At 45.5% G+C, this 11960-nt stretch overlaps 1 protein-coding gene across 1 annotated transcript; it reads left to right on the top strand.

Moving 5' to 3' along the window:
- Positions 1–2349: 2349 nt before the first annotated feature.
- On the top strand, positions 2350–7195 carry KRT24 (keratin 24). Its single transcript, XM_058675851.1, has 8 exons — positions 2350–2991; positions 3962–4044; positions 5120–5276; positions 5495–5656; positions 5758–5883; positions 6183–6400; positions 6551–6693; positions 6891–7195. Exons 1-8 carry the CDS (start codon positions 2407–2409, stop codon positions 6992–6994), a joined length of 1578 nt encoding a protein of 525 aa, XP_058531834.1. The 5' UTR covers positions 2350–2406; the 3' UTR covers positions 6995–7195.
- The last annotated feature ends 4765 nt before the right edge of the window (positions 7196–11960 follow it).

The raw sequence follows: 11960 nt of genomic DNA on the forward strand, positions 1-11960 counted from the left end.
CCCAAGAACAACCCAAAAATTCCATGAATACACTTGGCAAAGTTCAGAAACCAAAGACTCTGTTAGTGCTTGTCTTACCTCCTCCTTTCCTTCAAATTCAAACTCTTTTCCCCCATGCTGTTAGGTTCGTAAGCTTCAGCAGATTTCTTCTCACTTAGCTTCTTTTAACCAAATTCCAGATTTTACAGAAGTGAAAAGGCTACATTTCATCATTTAACTTCCTCCCACCTTCCTCATATGTATCTTCTTTCATTGTTAGCCCTGGGCCTCCTTTGGTCTTAAAGTCACAGGCAGAGGTCTCCCAGCAAAATATCCTACATATCAAATACTTGGTGCATTTTTCAACCTAGCTTAGAAGGGGACAATGAAATTATTCTCCTACCAAATAATTTAAGCATTTTTTAAACACCTGTATCTTTTGGAAGTTGTCACCCTGAATATGAAGGGCAGCAGTAACACATCACTGTGAAAACACACAGATGTAGCATAAGAGTTGATCACCTAAATAGCTACATAGTGAAAGGAATCACCGCTTACTTCCAAAGATGGTCGGGAAACGCAGGAAGGCTGAACATTAGACAACAAATGGCTGAATGCTAAGATCAAAGCCCGGCACGTAGTCTAACAGACTGCCAAAAAAGGGAAGAAAGGCCTCTATAAACAAAAGCCAGTTTTTAAAAACATAAAACTAAAGAAACCAAGAACTATTTGGGCAAGTATCTATACTTTTTTTGAAGGCACTTTTTTAAAAATTGTGGTAAAATACACACAACACAAAATTTACCATCGTAATTTTTTTAGGTATACAGCTCAGTCATGGTAAGTACACTCACATTGTTATGCAACTAGGCTCCAGGGCGCTTTTCATCCGTCAAAACTGAAACTCAGCACCCACTGAACAACGCCCCATCCCCGCAACCCACAGCCCTGGCAACCACCATACTAGGTTCTGTCTCTGTGCTGACTACACAGCTGAGTTAAGTGGAATCGTACAGTATTTGCCTTCTACAAGGACTCTTTGCAAGCAGAGAAACTATTAGCAGAGATGAAAGGCAGCCATCTCCAGTACAAAAAGACACGAAGTCAAAATTGCGCTGGGAGTGCTCCTGAATTGAGGATCTACAAAACAACCCTCACCATAATATGAGTGATCAGAAGTAGCCACAGGTCATCTTTTCTCAATATCGTTTAAACCAAAACAAAAACAGAACCAAGCGTGAGAGGCAGGAGGAGTTCAGATTTCTACATCTGTAAGACGACTCCAGGCACAGAGACATCAGAGGTTTGTTCCAATCCTGCTTTTCAGGCAAAGCTGTTTTTCAGCTTTAACAAAAAGCCAGCATCAGCCTGTCCCACCAGCATCCCACATCACAGGGCCTGAATTCCTGTCCTATCTTCACTTCCAATCCAGCTGTTGGCTGAGGTGCATCCCGGCAGGCAGCAAGAGACAGTTCCCATACTCAAGCCTCTGCCACCCACATAGGAGACCCAGGATGGATCCTGAGTGTTCCAGGCTCCTGGTTCAGATTTGACGTCTGGGGACTAAACCAGCAAATGAAGATCTCACTTTCTCTCACTCTCTCTTGCTCTCTCTCTCTCTCTCTCTCTCTCCTGGTCTTCAAGGCACAGGCAGCACAATCTCTCTTTCTTGAGATTTGATCCTAAAGAATTCCCATTGTTCTATCACACAATTCAATCAGAAAGGAAGTACACTTGAGATATCCCTGCAGTTACAATTGAACTCTGATCAGCCCTTGAGTAGACCTGTCTTGAAAACAGGCTTTCATAATATTCACATAGATTAGGATTCATTTACATTTTTCTTATCCATAGTGAAAGTATATGATTTGATCTTCCCTAAATACAAAGAAAGGAATAAACAAATGCAATGAGCATCAACTACCAAAGAAATAAGCTGATTCAAGCCACCCAAGAAAAGGAAGTTGCCTTAGATCTGAAATTCCTGCTGTTGGGAAGCTGACAGCCACATTTGGGAACAATACAAACAAAAAGTTACGTGTTTAATGGGAAAGTTTTCATCCTCCTCATTTTAAATATTTTAATCACATTTGATAATGTGAGGATATTCCCCAAAGTTGGGGAATCAAGATGCAAATTCAATAGAAGTATTCTTGCAGGAAACAATTACCAGCCATCAAAACCCCTGGAAGATTAAAACTCTAATTCAGAATTTTTTTTTTTCCCTTTGCTCCACCTTGTTGTTTTTGGTTATTTTTTCTTTTCTTCCTGATATGATGAATGCCTCCAGGCTCTGACCGAGCTTCAAAAAAGGAGCCAGCAGTGTGTGAGTTCACCAGAAAGAAATGATCCAATTACAGATTTGCAAAACTGTGACCGGGATTAAGAGGCGATGGAGACAAGAAACACCCTTAGACTTGGGTATATATGGGCCAGGCAGGCAGCCTGGAACACACTGTCCACCATCGACCTCGGATTCCCTCCCACCAGTTCAAGCTCAGCCACATCCTCATGCCTTCCTCATCTCGCATCTCTTCTTCTGGGGCTGCAGGCAGCAGGCATGGAAGCCGCTGTAGTCTGGGGGGCAGCTCTGCCTGGGGCCTGCAAGGGGGAGCCAGCAGCTATGGCCTGGGTGTGAGGTCCAGTGCTGGCTTTGGAGGGGGCATTGGAGGAAGCAGCTTAGGAGGAGCCTCGGGCTGCGGAGCTGGCTCTGGTGGGGGCTCCGGATTTGGTGGCGGTGCTGGAGGAGACTTCTATAGCTACGGTGGTGGCATGGCGGGTGGTGTTGGCCATGGGGGGCTTCTCTCTGGAGGTGAAAAGCAAACCATGCAGAACCTCAATGACCGCCTGGCCAACTACCTGAACGAGGTCAGAGCCCTGGAGGAGGCCAACACCGATCTGGAGAGCAAAATCAAGCAGTGGTATGACAAGTTTGGACCTGGGTCCAGAGACGGCGAATCTGGAAGAGATTATAGCAGATACTATCCAGTGATTGAGGAGCTCAGGAGCCAGGTAAGCCAAGATCCATGACAGAGTTTCCATTACATGCCTTTTATGTTTATTCAGATCATCTATCATAATAAAAATGAAAGTGGAAGAATTGAAGAAATACTTGCTCTTAGTGATGTCAAAACGAGTCATCTTAATTATGACATTTCTGTGTAATCTCCAACTATGTAGATTTCCTGTTTTCATCTCAGATTTGAATATTTCTACCTAAGGGTAAATTGTCCACAATGTCAGGCAGCTGAATAATGTACATATGACAGTGAGGGAAATTAAATCTAATTATTCCATGAGGATGATGTGTTTTAGTGTCTTCAGTTCAAGTAGTCTAAAGAACTCTTTTTTCTAGAAAATCTAATGCAGATGTTGTGTAGGAATAGAGTAGAATCTAAAGTATTTAGTTATTGTCATATAAAAAATGTATTTTAAAGACTATCCTAAAATGGAAATCTAGTTTTTCCACTGTTTTGTTCTGAGAGTTTAAGGAACAGCAGTGATCCACGGAGGGCTGCAGTCTGTAAAACAATGTTCAACATCTGATCCAAGAATCATTCAATCTCTTTCCTGTTGTGGGCTAAGGAGTTGATTAGCACTCGTTAAGCTGAGCACTACAGGGAATGGGCTTCGGGCTAAAAGCACCTGGTCTAATTGGATTCATCTGTACCCAATATTCTGCTACTGAGGGTGTGGGGGAAAGAGTAAACAAGGAGAGGTCAAAGGGCAATAAAGGGAGACTTCCACCATCACTGGTCTCCTGTCGGTGCCTCATTCCCAGATCCTCCCTGTGTCCACGTTACTGGCTCAGCTGGCCGGAGCACTTCAGTTTTTGCAGAAAGATACAGTCTTAAACATACAAATGGCATCACTGAGGAAGCTTGCAAAACAAATCACCCTCAATAGCTAATAAACAAAGGGTGCCGACCCTCAGAAGTAGGCCTACAGTCACTCTAAAAACTGATGTCTACATATTTTCTAGATTGTCAACGCCACTGCTGAAAATGCTGCGAGGATTCTGCAGGTTGACAATGCCAAACTGGCTGCTGATGACTTCAGACTGAAGTAAGAAGCAGGAAGACTCAAAAACAAGTGTTCCAAGAATTAAACTGAATGAATTTTCTTTTTTTTTTTTTTATTGGAAAGGTAGATTTATAGAGAGAAGGAAAGACAGAGAGAGAGATTTTCCATCTGCTGATTCACTCCCCAAGTGGCCGCAATGGCCAGAGTTGAGCTGACCTGAAGCCAGGAGCCAGGAACTTCTTTCAAGTCTCCCACATGGGTGCAGGGTCCCAAGGCTTTGGGCCATCCTCTACTGATTTCCTAGGCCATAAAGCAGAGAGCAGGATGGGAAGTGGAGCAGCCAGGACACAAACCGGCACCCATTTGGGATCCCAGCACACGCCAAGCGAGGGTTTAGCCACTACGTTATCACGCCAGACCCAAATGAATTTTCTTTTAAAAAAATATTTCTGGATATAATGACCTAAATTCACAAATAGCCCTGATAGTGAAATTTAGAAACTATCATTGCACAAGAAAAAGGAGGAGGGGGAGGAGGGAGAAGATGGAGAAAGGGAAGAGGAAGGAAGGGAAGAAAAGAACCAAATCAAGAATGTGAATTTTGTTTTATAAATTATTAGACACTGAAGTGGGTATTTGACCTAGCTAATGATGACACTCATGCCCCACATCAGAGGATGTGGGTTCAATTCCTGGCTCTACTGCTGAGTCCTGCTTCTCATTCATGCAGATACTGGAGGCAACAGTGATGGCTCAAATAGCTGGGCTCCTGACCCCCACGTGGGAGACCTGGGTTGAGTGCCTCACTCCTGCCTTCAGCCCATGACCACTGCATCTGCCCTCTAACTGTTGGCAGCACTGGGGGAATGCACCACGGGCTGGGGAGCTCATTGTACCAATCAATCTTCCAAACGCAATTTTAATGTGGTTTTAAATCAATTCTTGGACTTGATTAGAATTAGCATCTGACTTACATTTTTCTTTAGAGGGGACGAGTCCTTAAGAGAAAACCCACTAACCTTGATTCATCGAAAGAGTCAGAGGGCAAATGGAAGAAGGAGCTGATGAGCCACAACCGGGATGGCTAATCAAACTCCCTCACTGCCACCCCTTGCAGGCACGAGAACGAGCTGTTTGTCCGACAGAGCGTGGAGGCCGACATCACCGGACTTCGCCAAGTCCTGGACGAACTGACCTTGGGCCGCTCGGACCTGGAGATGCAGGTGGAGAGTCTCACTGAGGAGCTGGCCTTCCTCAGGAAGAACCACGAGGAGGTAGGAGCACGTGGGTCCCCTCCCCCCTTAGCCCTTCTGCAGAAATCCAATATACCTGACTTTATCTAAATCAATCCTCCACACCCCATGACCAGACAAAGGCAAAATGAGAGCACATTGTATCTGAATCTAACATCCTTGCAGCAACTTGTCATTAGCGGTGCACATTATAAAAAGCCACGGCTGTTCCAAGTTCATCACTCTTCCGTTTGTACTAGGAAATGAGGAACATCTCAGCCAGCTCTGGAGGAGACGTGAATGTAGAAATGAAGGCTGCCCCGGGAACCGACCTGACGGCTTTGCTGAATGACATGCGGGCACGATACGAGGAGCTGGCTGAGCAGAACCGGCGCGACGCAGAGGAGCGGTTCAACAAGCAGGTAACCCACCTCATTGAGCACCCAAGCTTGCAGCCGTCCATCTGTAAGCCACATCTGCCCCTGTCTCCACACTACAACGGCTGCATCTTGTCTTTATCCAGAGCGCGTCCCTACAAGCACAGATCTCCACAGATGCTGGAGCGGCCAGTTCCGCCAGGAATGAGATAACTGAACTCAAACGTACACTGCAAGCCCTGGATATTGAGCTTCAGTCCCAGCTGGCCATGGTATGTGCAAATGAATTATCAAGCCCTCCAGCAGGGACTGCAAAAACAGCTGCCTGTCTTAGCCAAGCCATTCGCTAGGTGGGTATAGTAAAAGCAGTGTTAAGGAGAGCTATGATTGTGGCTCTAGAAGGCAAAAGATATTGCATAGTATTTCTCTAGTAGATCTAATTTAAAAAGTCATCCCAGGAAACTGAACAGTACAGACGGCAGCTTGGTAAAGGTATGCCCCTGGTATGTTTTTCTAAATCATCCAGTGGCTTATTTTTTATTATGAATTTTTTGCTTGCTTTTTCTGTTAGAAAAGTTCACTGGAAGGAACGCTGGCCGACACGGAGGCTGGCTATGTGGCTCAGCTGTCAGCCGTTCAGAGGCAGATCGGCGGCCTGGAGGAACGGCTTTGCCAGATCCGGGTGGAGACGGAAAGCCAGAACACAGAGTATGAGTGCCTGCTGGACACCAAGACGCGCCTGGAGATGGAAATCGAGACCTACCGCCGCCTGCTTGATGGAGAGACACGGTAAATCAAAGCCACAAGCACCAAGGAATCTATTCTATGAATCCTAAATGGTCTGGGACAGGGGGGTGGGGTGGGGTGGGCATGTGGTCAGGACAGGGTGTTTACCAAGTCATAAAGCTACAGACACAATCTTATCGAAAGGAATTAAAGTTCCATCGCGACAAAGCCCCAGTGTGGCTGGATTCTACCAACTTTGCAAATTGCAAAAAGAAACACAATTTTTTTTCCTCTCTCTGACTATAGAAACCTAGGATCCAGGAACTCAAGCTCTGAAAATTCTGGCCAAGGAAGAGGTAGATCGCTTTTCAATAGCAATGATGATTTCATAATCTAAAGGAAAAGGCATGCTTGGCTTGCCATGTGAGGAGCACACACTGCGGCTTGCAAGCTAAACTTTTCCCCAGAGAGCATGCCCAGTGAGTGCAACTGAGTTTCTCTTGCTCTGTGTCTCATAGTCTTCAGACTGACACTGGCATCCTGTGCTTTCTAGATCCCAACAAGACGAGAGTGACCAAGACCATCATAGAGGAGGTGGTGGATGGCAAAGTCGTCTCATCCCAAGTGAGCAGTATTTCCGAGGTGAAGATCAAATGAGCCATGTCTGGATCAACAGAGCGTCTTCCGAACAGAGAAAACTCAAAGATTAAGTGAAGAAATCACCTCCCATCTCCTCATCTTTCTGAATAGCTTCAAGGCAAGGTTTTAGTCCAAAAACAGATAGCTCATTGATTTTTCTGCTTCTCCTTTTCTTATTTGAAGGCTCTTGAAACAGTCTAAATGTCACCTTTGCTCTGATTATCACTTTGCTTCAATAAACTGACATTTGCAAGGCAACACAATGGTACCTGAGGGCTTTTTTTTTTTTTTTTTTTGCTTGTTTGTTTGTTTTTGAGAAAGTCCAGGAGTGACTCTAGCAGCTGTAACCCACCTGCACGATTATTTGGTCAGTGTTAAAGGAAGAGAAGGAAGACATAACAAATTCCTAGCGGGGAGCACCGTGGGAGCCCCCACACCCACACAGGACCCCTGACCGCGGGAGGCCGCGGGGCCGCGGAGAGCAGTGGGCTGTCCCTGCCCAGCACCCCGCCTTAGTTGTAGAGACGGGCCTGAGCCCGCAGGCCCCAATGCCCGGCCTCGGTGAGTCCCCAGAGCTGCAGGCGCTGCTTGGGGTTTCGTTTTGTTTTTCCCTTATGTTAGCCGTTTGTATTCTCCGGAGAGCAGAAGTCCCAGGAAGTGGGACTTGGGGGCCCCGGGGTCCTGGGGCCGGGAGGCACGCTGCAAGCCAAGGCCTGAGGGAGCCCCTTACACCAGCACCCCACAATGCCAGCCACTGTGTCCTCCTGTCCTAGTGTCTCGGCCATGCGTGTCTGAGCTGGGCTGAGCAGAAACACATGCTGTTCACGATTTCTTGTGGATTTTACTGTTTGGCTTTCAAATAAAGACCTTTTTTTTAAAAAAAATGTGTTAATTCTTTATGTGGTCCCTTTTACAGAACGTTGAAATTACATAGCTGTTTTAAATCTGCACATTTTTCACATCGCACAGGAACCGGATGATGTCATCCACAGCTGATACTACACTTCTGTGATGCTAACACTCGAGCCAACAGCTTAGCCCACAAGGAAGAAGATTATGTGAATAACCAGCGTGCGATCAATTGATGCCTATTTCTTTATCGCTAAACTGGGTGTTTCAGCAGGAGAAACACCCCTGACTTCAAGAAACGTACATTGTAGGTGCAGAAAACAAGCCAAAACACAAAGGAGATAGCAAATAGTAACAAGGGGTTAATAATAGAGGGCTTGATTTCCTTAGGGTCTTTGCCTTGGAATCGGAAGGAGTGTGTTTGCACCACAACTAAGATCCAGGTCAAACAGCCTTGGGAAATCAGAATGTACAAGGCATAAAGCACCAGAATGCTTAAAACTGGGAAAACCCCAAAGAGCAGAGCAGCCCTTGCCCAGCCCAACAGTGTCCTGTGGCCACACTGGTGCTTCGTCCCCAGTCTCCACTGCTGAGCTCTTTCACCCCACGGTGGTCACTTCCTTCACTTCTCTTGCTTTGGACACTGAAGCTTGTTAAAGTCCTGTAGAAGGTATAGGTCCTGGAAAGAACCAGATGCAACCCCATATCAGGCTGTTTCCATCAACACGTTGGCCATGACCAAATCAATCAGGGAAGCAGCTCAACAAGCCAGTCCCACAAGACACGAGCTCAGGATGTGGTATGCAAGGCTGCTTTTAAAAAAGTCACCAACGTATAAACATGAACACAATTCTTGTAAAGTGTACCTTCCAGTTAAAACTAGTAATGGCAATGAGAGAATATTAAACCTAAATCATCATAACAATCAAAGAAATACTGTCTTTTGTCTTCTAGGCACATTTGTTAGAGCATAAAAGGGCCCCTCTAAGGCATACTGTGAATTCTGCTTAAATAGCAAACCACAGAATAAAATTAACCACTGAGCATGAAACAGCCAGAAAATGTGGTATGGTGTCTTAACTCCGAACATATGTTTTCCATTAAATCCTGCAATAACCGAAACACTGAATGCTTCTCTTCCCTGAAAAATTTAAAAAACAACCTGCTCATCCAGCCTGGATTGTTAAGCAAAAGCTGGTCCAGTGCAGTTGCCAGTCCCTAGAGCCACCACAGCCACATCCAGTCTCCTGGCTTTGGACCCTGACAATCAGCAAGCTGTCGTAACAACCAGTGCTGTCCTCAGGTCAAGGAAAAGGCTGGAGCTGCTCCAAAACTCACCTGGAGTTTGCTTGGCCTGAACTCAGACCCTGCGATTACACACAAAGATTGCTGGTGGAGACAGACAAGGCCAAGGTACAGGTACCTAGGGACTGAGCCACGACAGAGTGTGTTGCCAGAACACATTCAATTTTTTTATATTGGAACCTCCCAACCATTTCAGATCGTGAAATAAAATGCAAAGGACAGCACATTCGGACATTAGTACTGCCACTGAAACTACTTGAAAACCACAGCAGGAGACTATATTGCTTTGGAAATTCCAAAGCTCAGCTACATGCTTGTTTCTAAAGCAGAAGGCGGCTTCTTCTGAGCGTGAATTCGTTCAGCAGAGGGAAGAGCCACTGCCCACATGCATACAGCTTTCACCACCACCCCACCCCACTTCCCATTGAGTGTCCTCCCTGAGACGAGGGACAAGAAGCAAGATTGGTAATGGGCAACACGGAGAAAACAAGGGAAAGACTTGAGGCTCTCAGGGAAATGGCCTAAACTTGCCTAATGACTTCATGCAATTAAATGGTGTTCAAACAAGAGGAGACAAAGATATGAATACAAACATTACCCAAGCAACCACACCGAGTCACAGAAGGCTACAAGGAACATAACCCATTTTAAAATGGCCAGTGATTCAAACATAACACTTGGATAGTAGGAAAAATTTAAAGATTTCTTTAATCTTACTTATTTTACCAAGGGAAAAGGAGACACCGAGTGAGCAAAATATTCCAAACACTGGTTCACACCCCTTCATGTCTACAATAGCCAGAATTGGGCCAGACTAATGGCAGGAGCCAGGATCTCCATTCAAGTCTCCCATATGGGTGGCAGGTGTCCAAGCACTTAGGGCATCATCTGCTGCCTCCCTGGACACTTAGCTGGAAGCATAAATTCAAAGCATAGGCAGGACTCCATCCCAAGCACTCCATGGTGGGTTGCAGGCCTCCCCAAAAGTAACTTCATCCACTGCAGCACAATGCCTACCCCAGCCCAAATGCTCATCAACAAAGAAATTATTGAATAAGCTATGTGCATCCAGACAGTGAGAGACAATGTGGCTATGAAAAAAAGAGACACATTAAATCTTTGTGCATTCATCCATCTGTGCTGTTTTGTTCAGTAAAAACAGCTAAACCCTGAGTCAGTGCATCTACTAAGCTTGTATCAACAATAAAACACCAGGAGAGAAGAGAAACTTTACATGCTTGTCTGCATTTATATGAGCATAGAAAAATGTACCCATCTTAAAAGGCTAGCAGTGGCTGCCTGGCAGGCCAAGTGAGGAACACATGAGAAAGGGAACAGCCTCTTGACTTTGTCCCTAATACATCTGCAATGGATTGGCTTGGTCTAGGGAGTGGACGTTGCCTTTATTATTTAAAAATGAAAAAAAAAGTGCAGCTTTGTGCAGATCCACTTGTCACAAAAAGCATCACAGTAAGTCAAATGTCCATACCTCACCAAACTAGATATTTGTATAATAAGTTAATAATTATTGAACAAACAAAAGGAAGAGGAGGAGGAGGAGAAAAGTTAGGAGGAGAGGAACTATTTTTCTCTGGAAACCCTTACTATGTGTCTAAGTACCGTGTGTCTCTGTACTTTATTTCGCTTGGCCCACAAATCCTAGGATGTAGGAATTGCTCTTCCTACTTCACTCATAGGAAAAATGAACTCAAACCATTTATTCAAAGTCAGATAGCAGGCAAGGGAAAGACGTAGAAGCGCAAGCACATTCTCCCCAGTTCTACAGTCCTTTCCACTTTGCCAAGCCAAGCTCCACATCTTCGCCCTGCCAGCTCCTGGAGGAGTCTTCCCTCTGTTGGCAGAAGGTCGGGGCCAACCAGATTTCCCCTTCGTCAGAGGTCAGGACGCAAAGCGGGGCACCCCTAGTCCCTGGCAGGCCTGTGCGAATGAAGCCAGATACTGAGTCAAGGACAAGGACGACAGTGACCCCCAGCATCCTCGATGGGATGGGGGCTGGGTCCTGACAGAGTGAAGCACCTTGAAGCAAGGAGGTCAATATTTCCCTGAAAACAACATCCTAATGTGCAGGAAGTACCCCGATATGCAGTGTCAGCAAGAGCTGCCCCACAATGTTAGCCCAATAAGGTGGTGAGATATTCTACAAAGGATATTGTGAAAGTACCTGTTGTTTGAGAAGCGTAATTACAGTTCCCAGGCATCCTCTCTAAACCTTGGAAAATCTCTAGCTCCTGACCCAGATGATTAACGCCCAGAGTTTGCTGAGCTGTGGAAGCTTTTTCTTAGCCATTACAAGCCCTGTCGACGAATGCCAACACCTTTAGGAACACACTACGTTGGGCTCTCCTCATTGCTTGCAGTTCTCTCTCTCTTCTCTCTCTCATTCTCTCACTGCATAAAATTACTTCACGTGAGGTTTTTTTTTTTTTTTTTAAAGATTTCCTACAACCAAAAACCAGATTGTGAAATCCCCCTGACAAGTTTTATGTAAATGAGGACTTTGTTGTGCCTTTCCAAGGTGAGGTAATCCTGCTCCCTCCACTGGGTGTTCCACACCCAAGTTTCCATGAAGCTCCAATGCCAGGGATGATGCTTTCTTCCATAGCCCCAGCGCCGTAATTCATGCCAGGGGTTCAAGAATGGGTGGTGGACTTCACTCCAACTGCTCGCTCCAAAGACAAATTCCTTCTGAAAGATTGTTCTGGACCTCCTGATCCAGGAGTTTGCAAAGCCAGGGTAAGAGCAGGTGTTAGATTCACAATGTTTTCTTTCCCTGGAGCCAAGTTTGTCTCCCTGCGCAACTCCCAGTTCT

This window comes from Ochotona princeps, chromosome 17 (assembly GCF_030435755.1).
Source record: "Ochotona princeps isolate mOchPri1 chromosome 17, mOchPri1.hap1, whole genome shotgun sequence".
Lineage (NCBI taxonomy): Eukaryota > Metazoa > Chordata > Mammalia > Lagomorpha > Ochotonidae > Ochotona > Ochotona princeps.

What these genes read in the sequence shown, in the direction of transcription:
- KRT24 (XM_058675851.1), top strand. Translation starts at nt 2,407, where the DNA reads ATGGGCCAGGCAGGCAGCCTGGAACACACTGTCCACCATCGACCTCGG. An exon ending in AGGAGCGGTTCAACAAGCAG is followed by an intron (nt 5,657 to 5,757) that starts GTAACCCACCTC and finishes GTCTTTATCCAG; the next exon opens with AGCGCGTCCCTACAAGCACA. An exon ending in AAATTCTGGCCAAGGAAGAG is followed by an intron (nt 6,694 to 6,890) that starts GTAGATCGCTTT and finishes TGTGCTTTCTAG; the next exon opens with ATCCCAACAAGACGAGAGTG.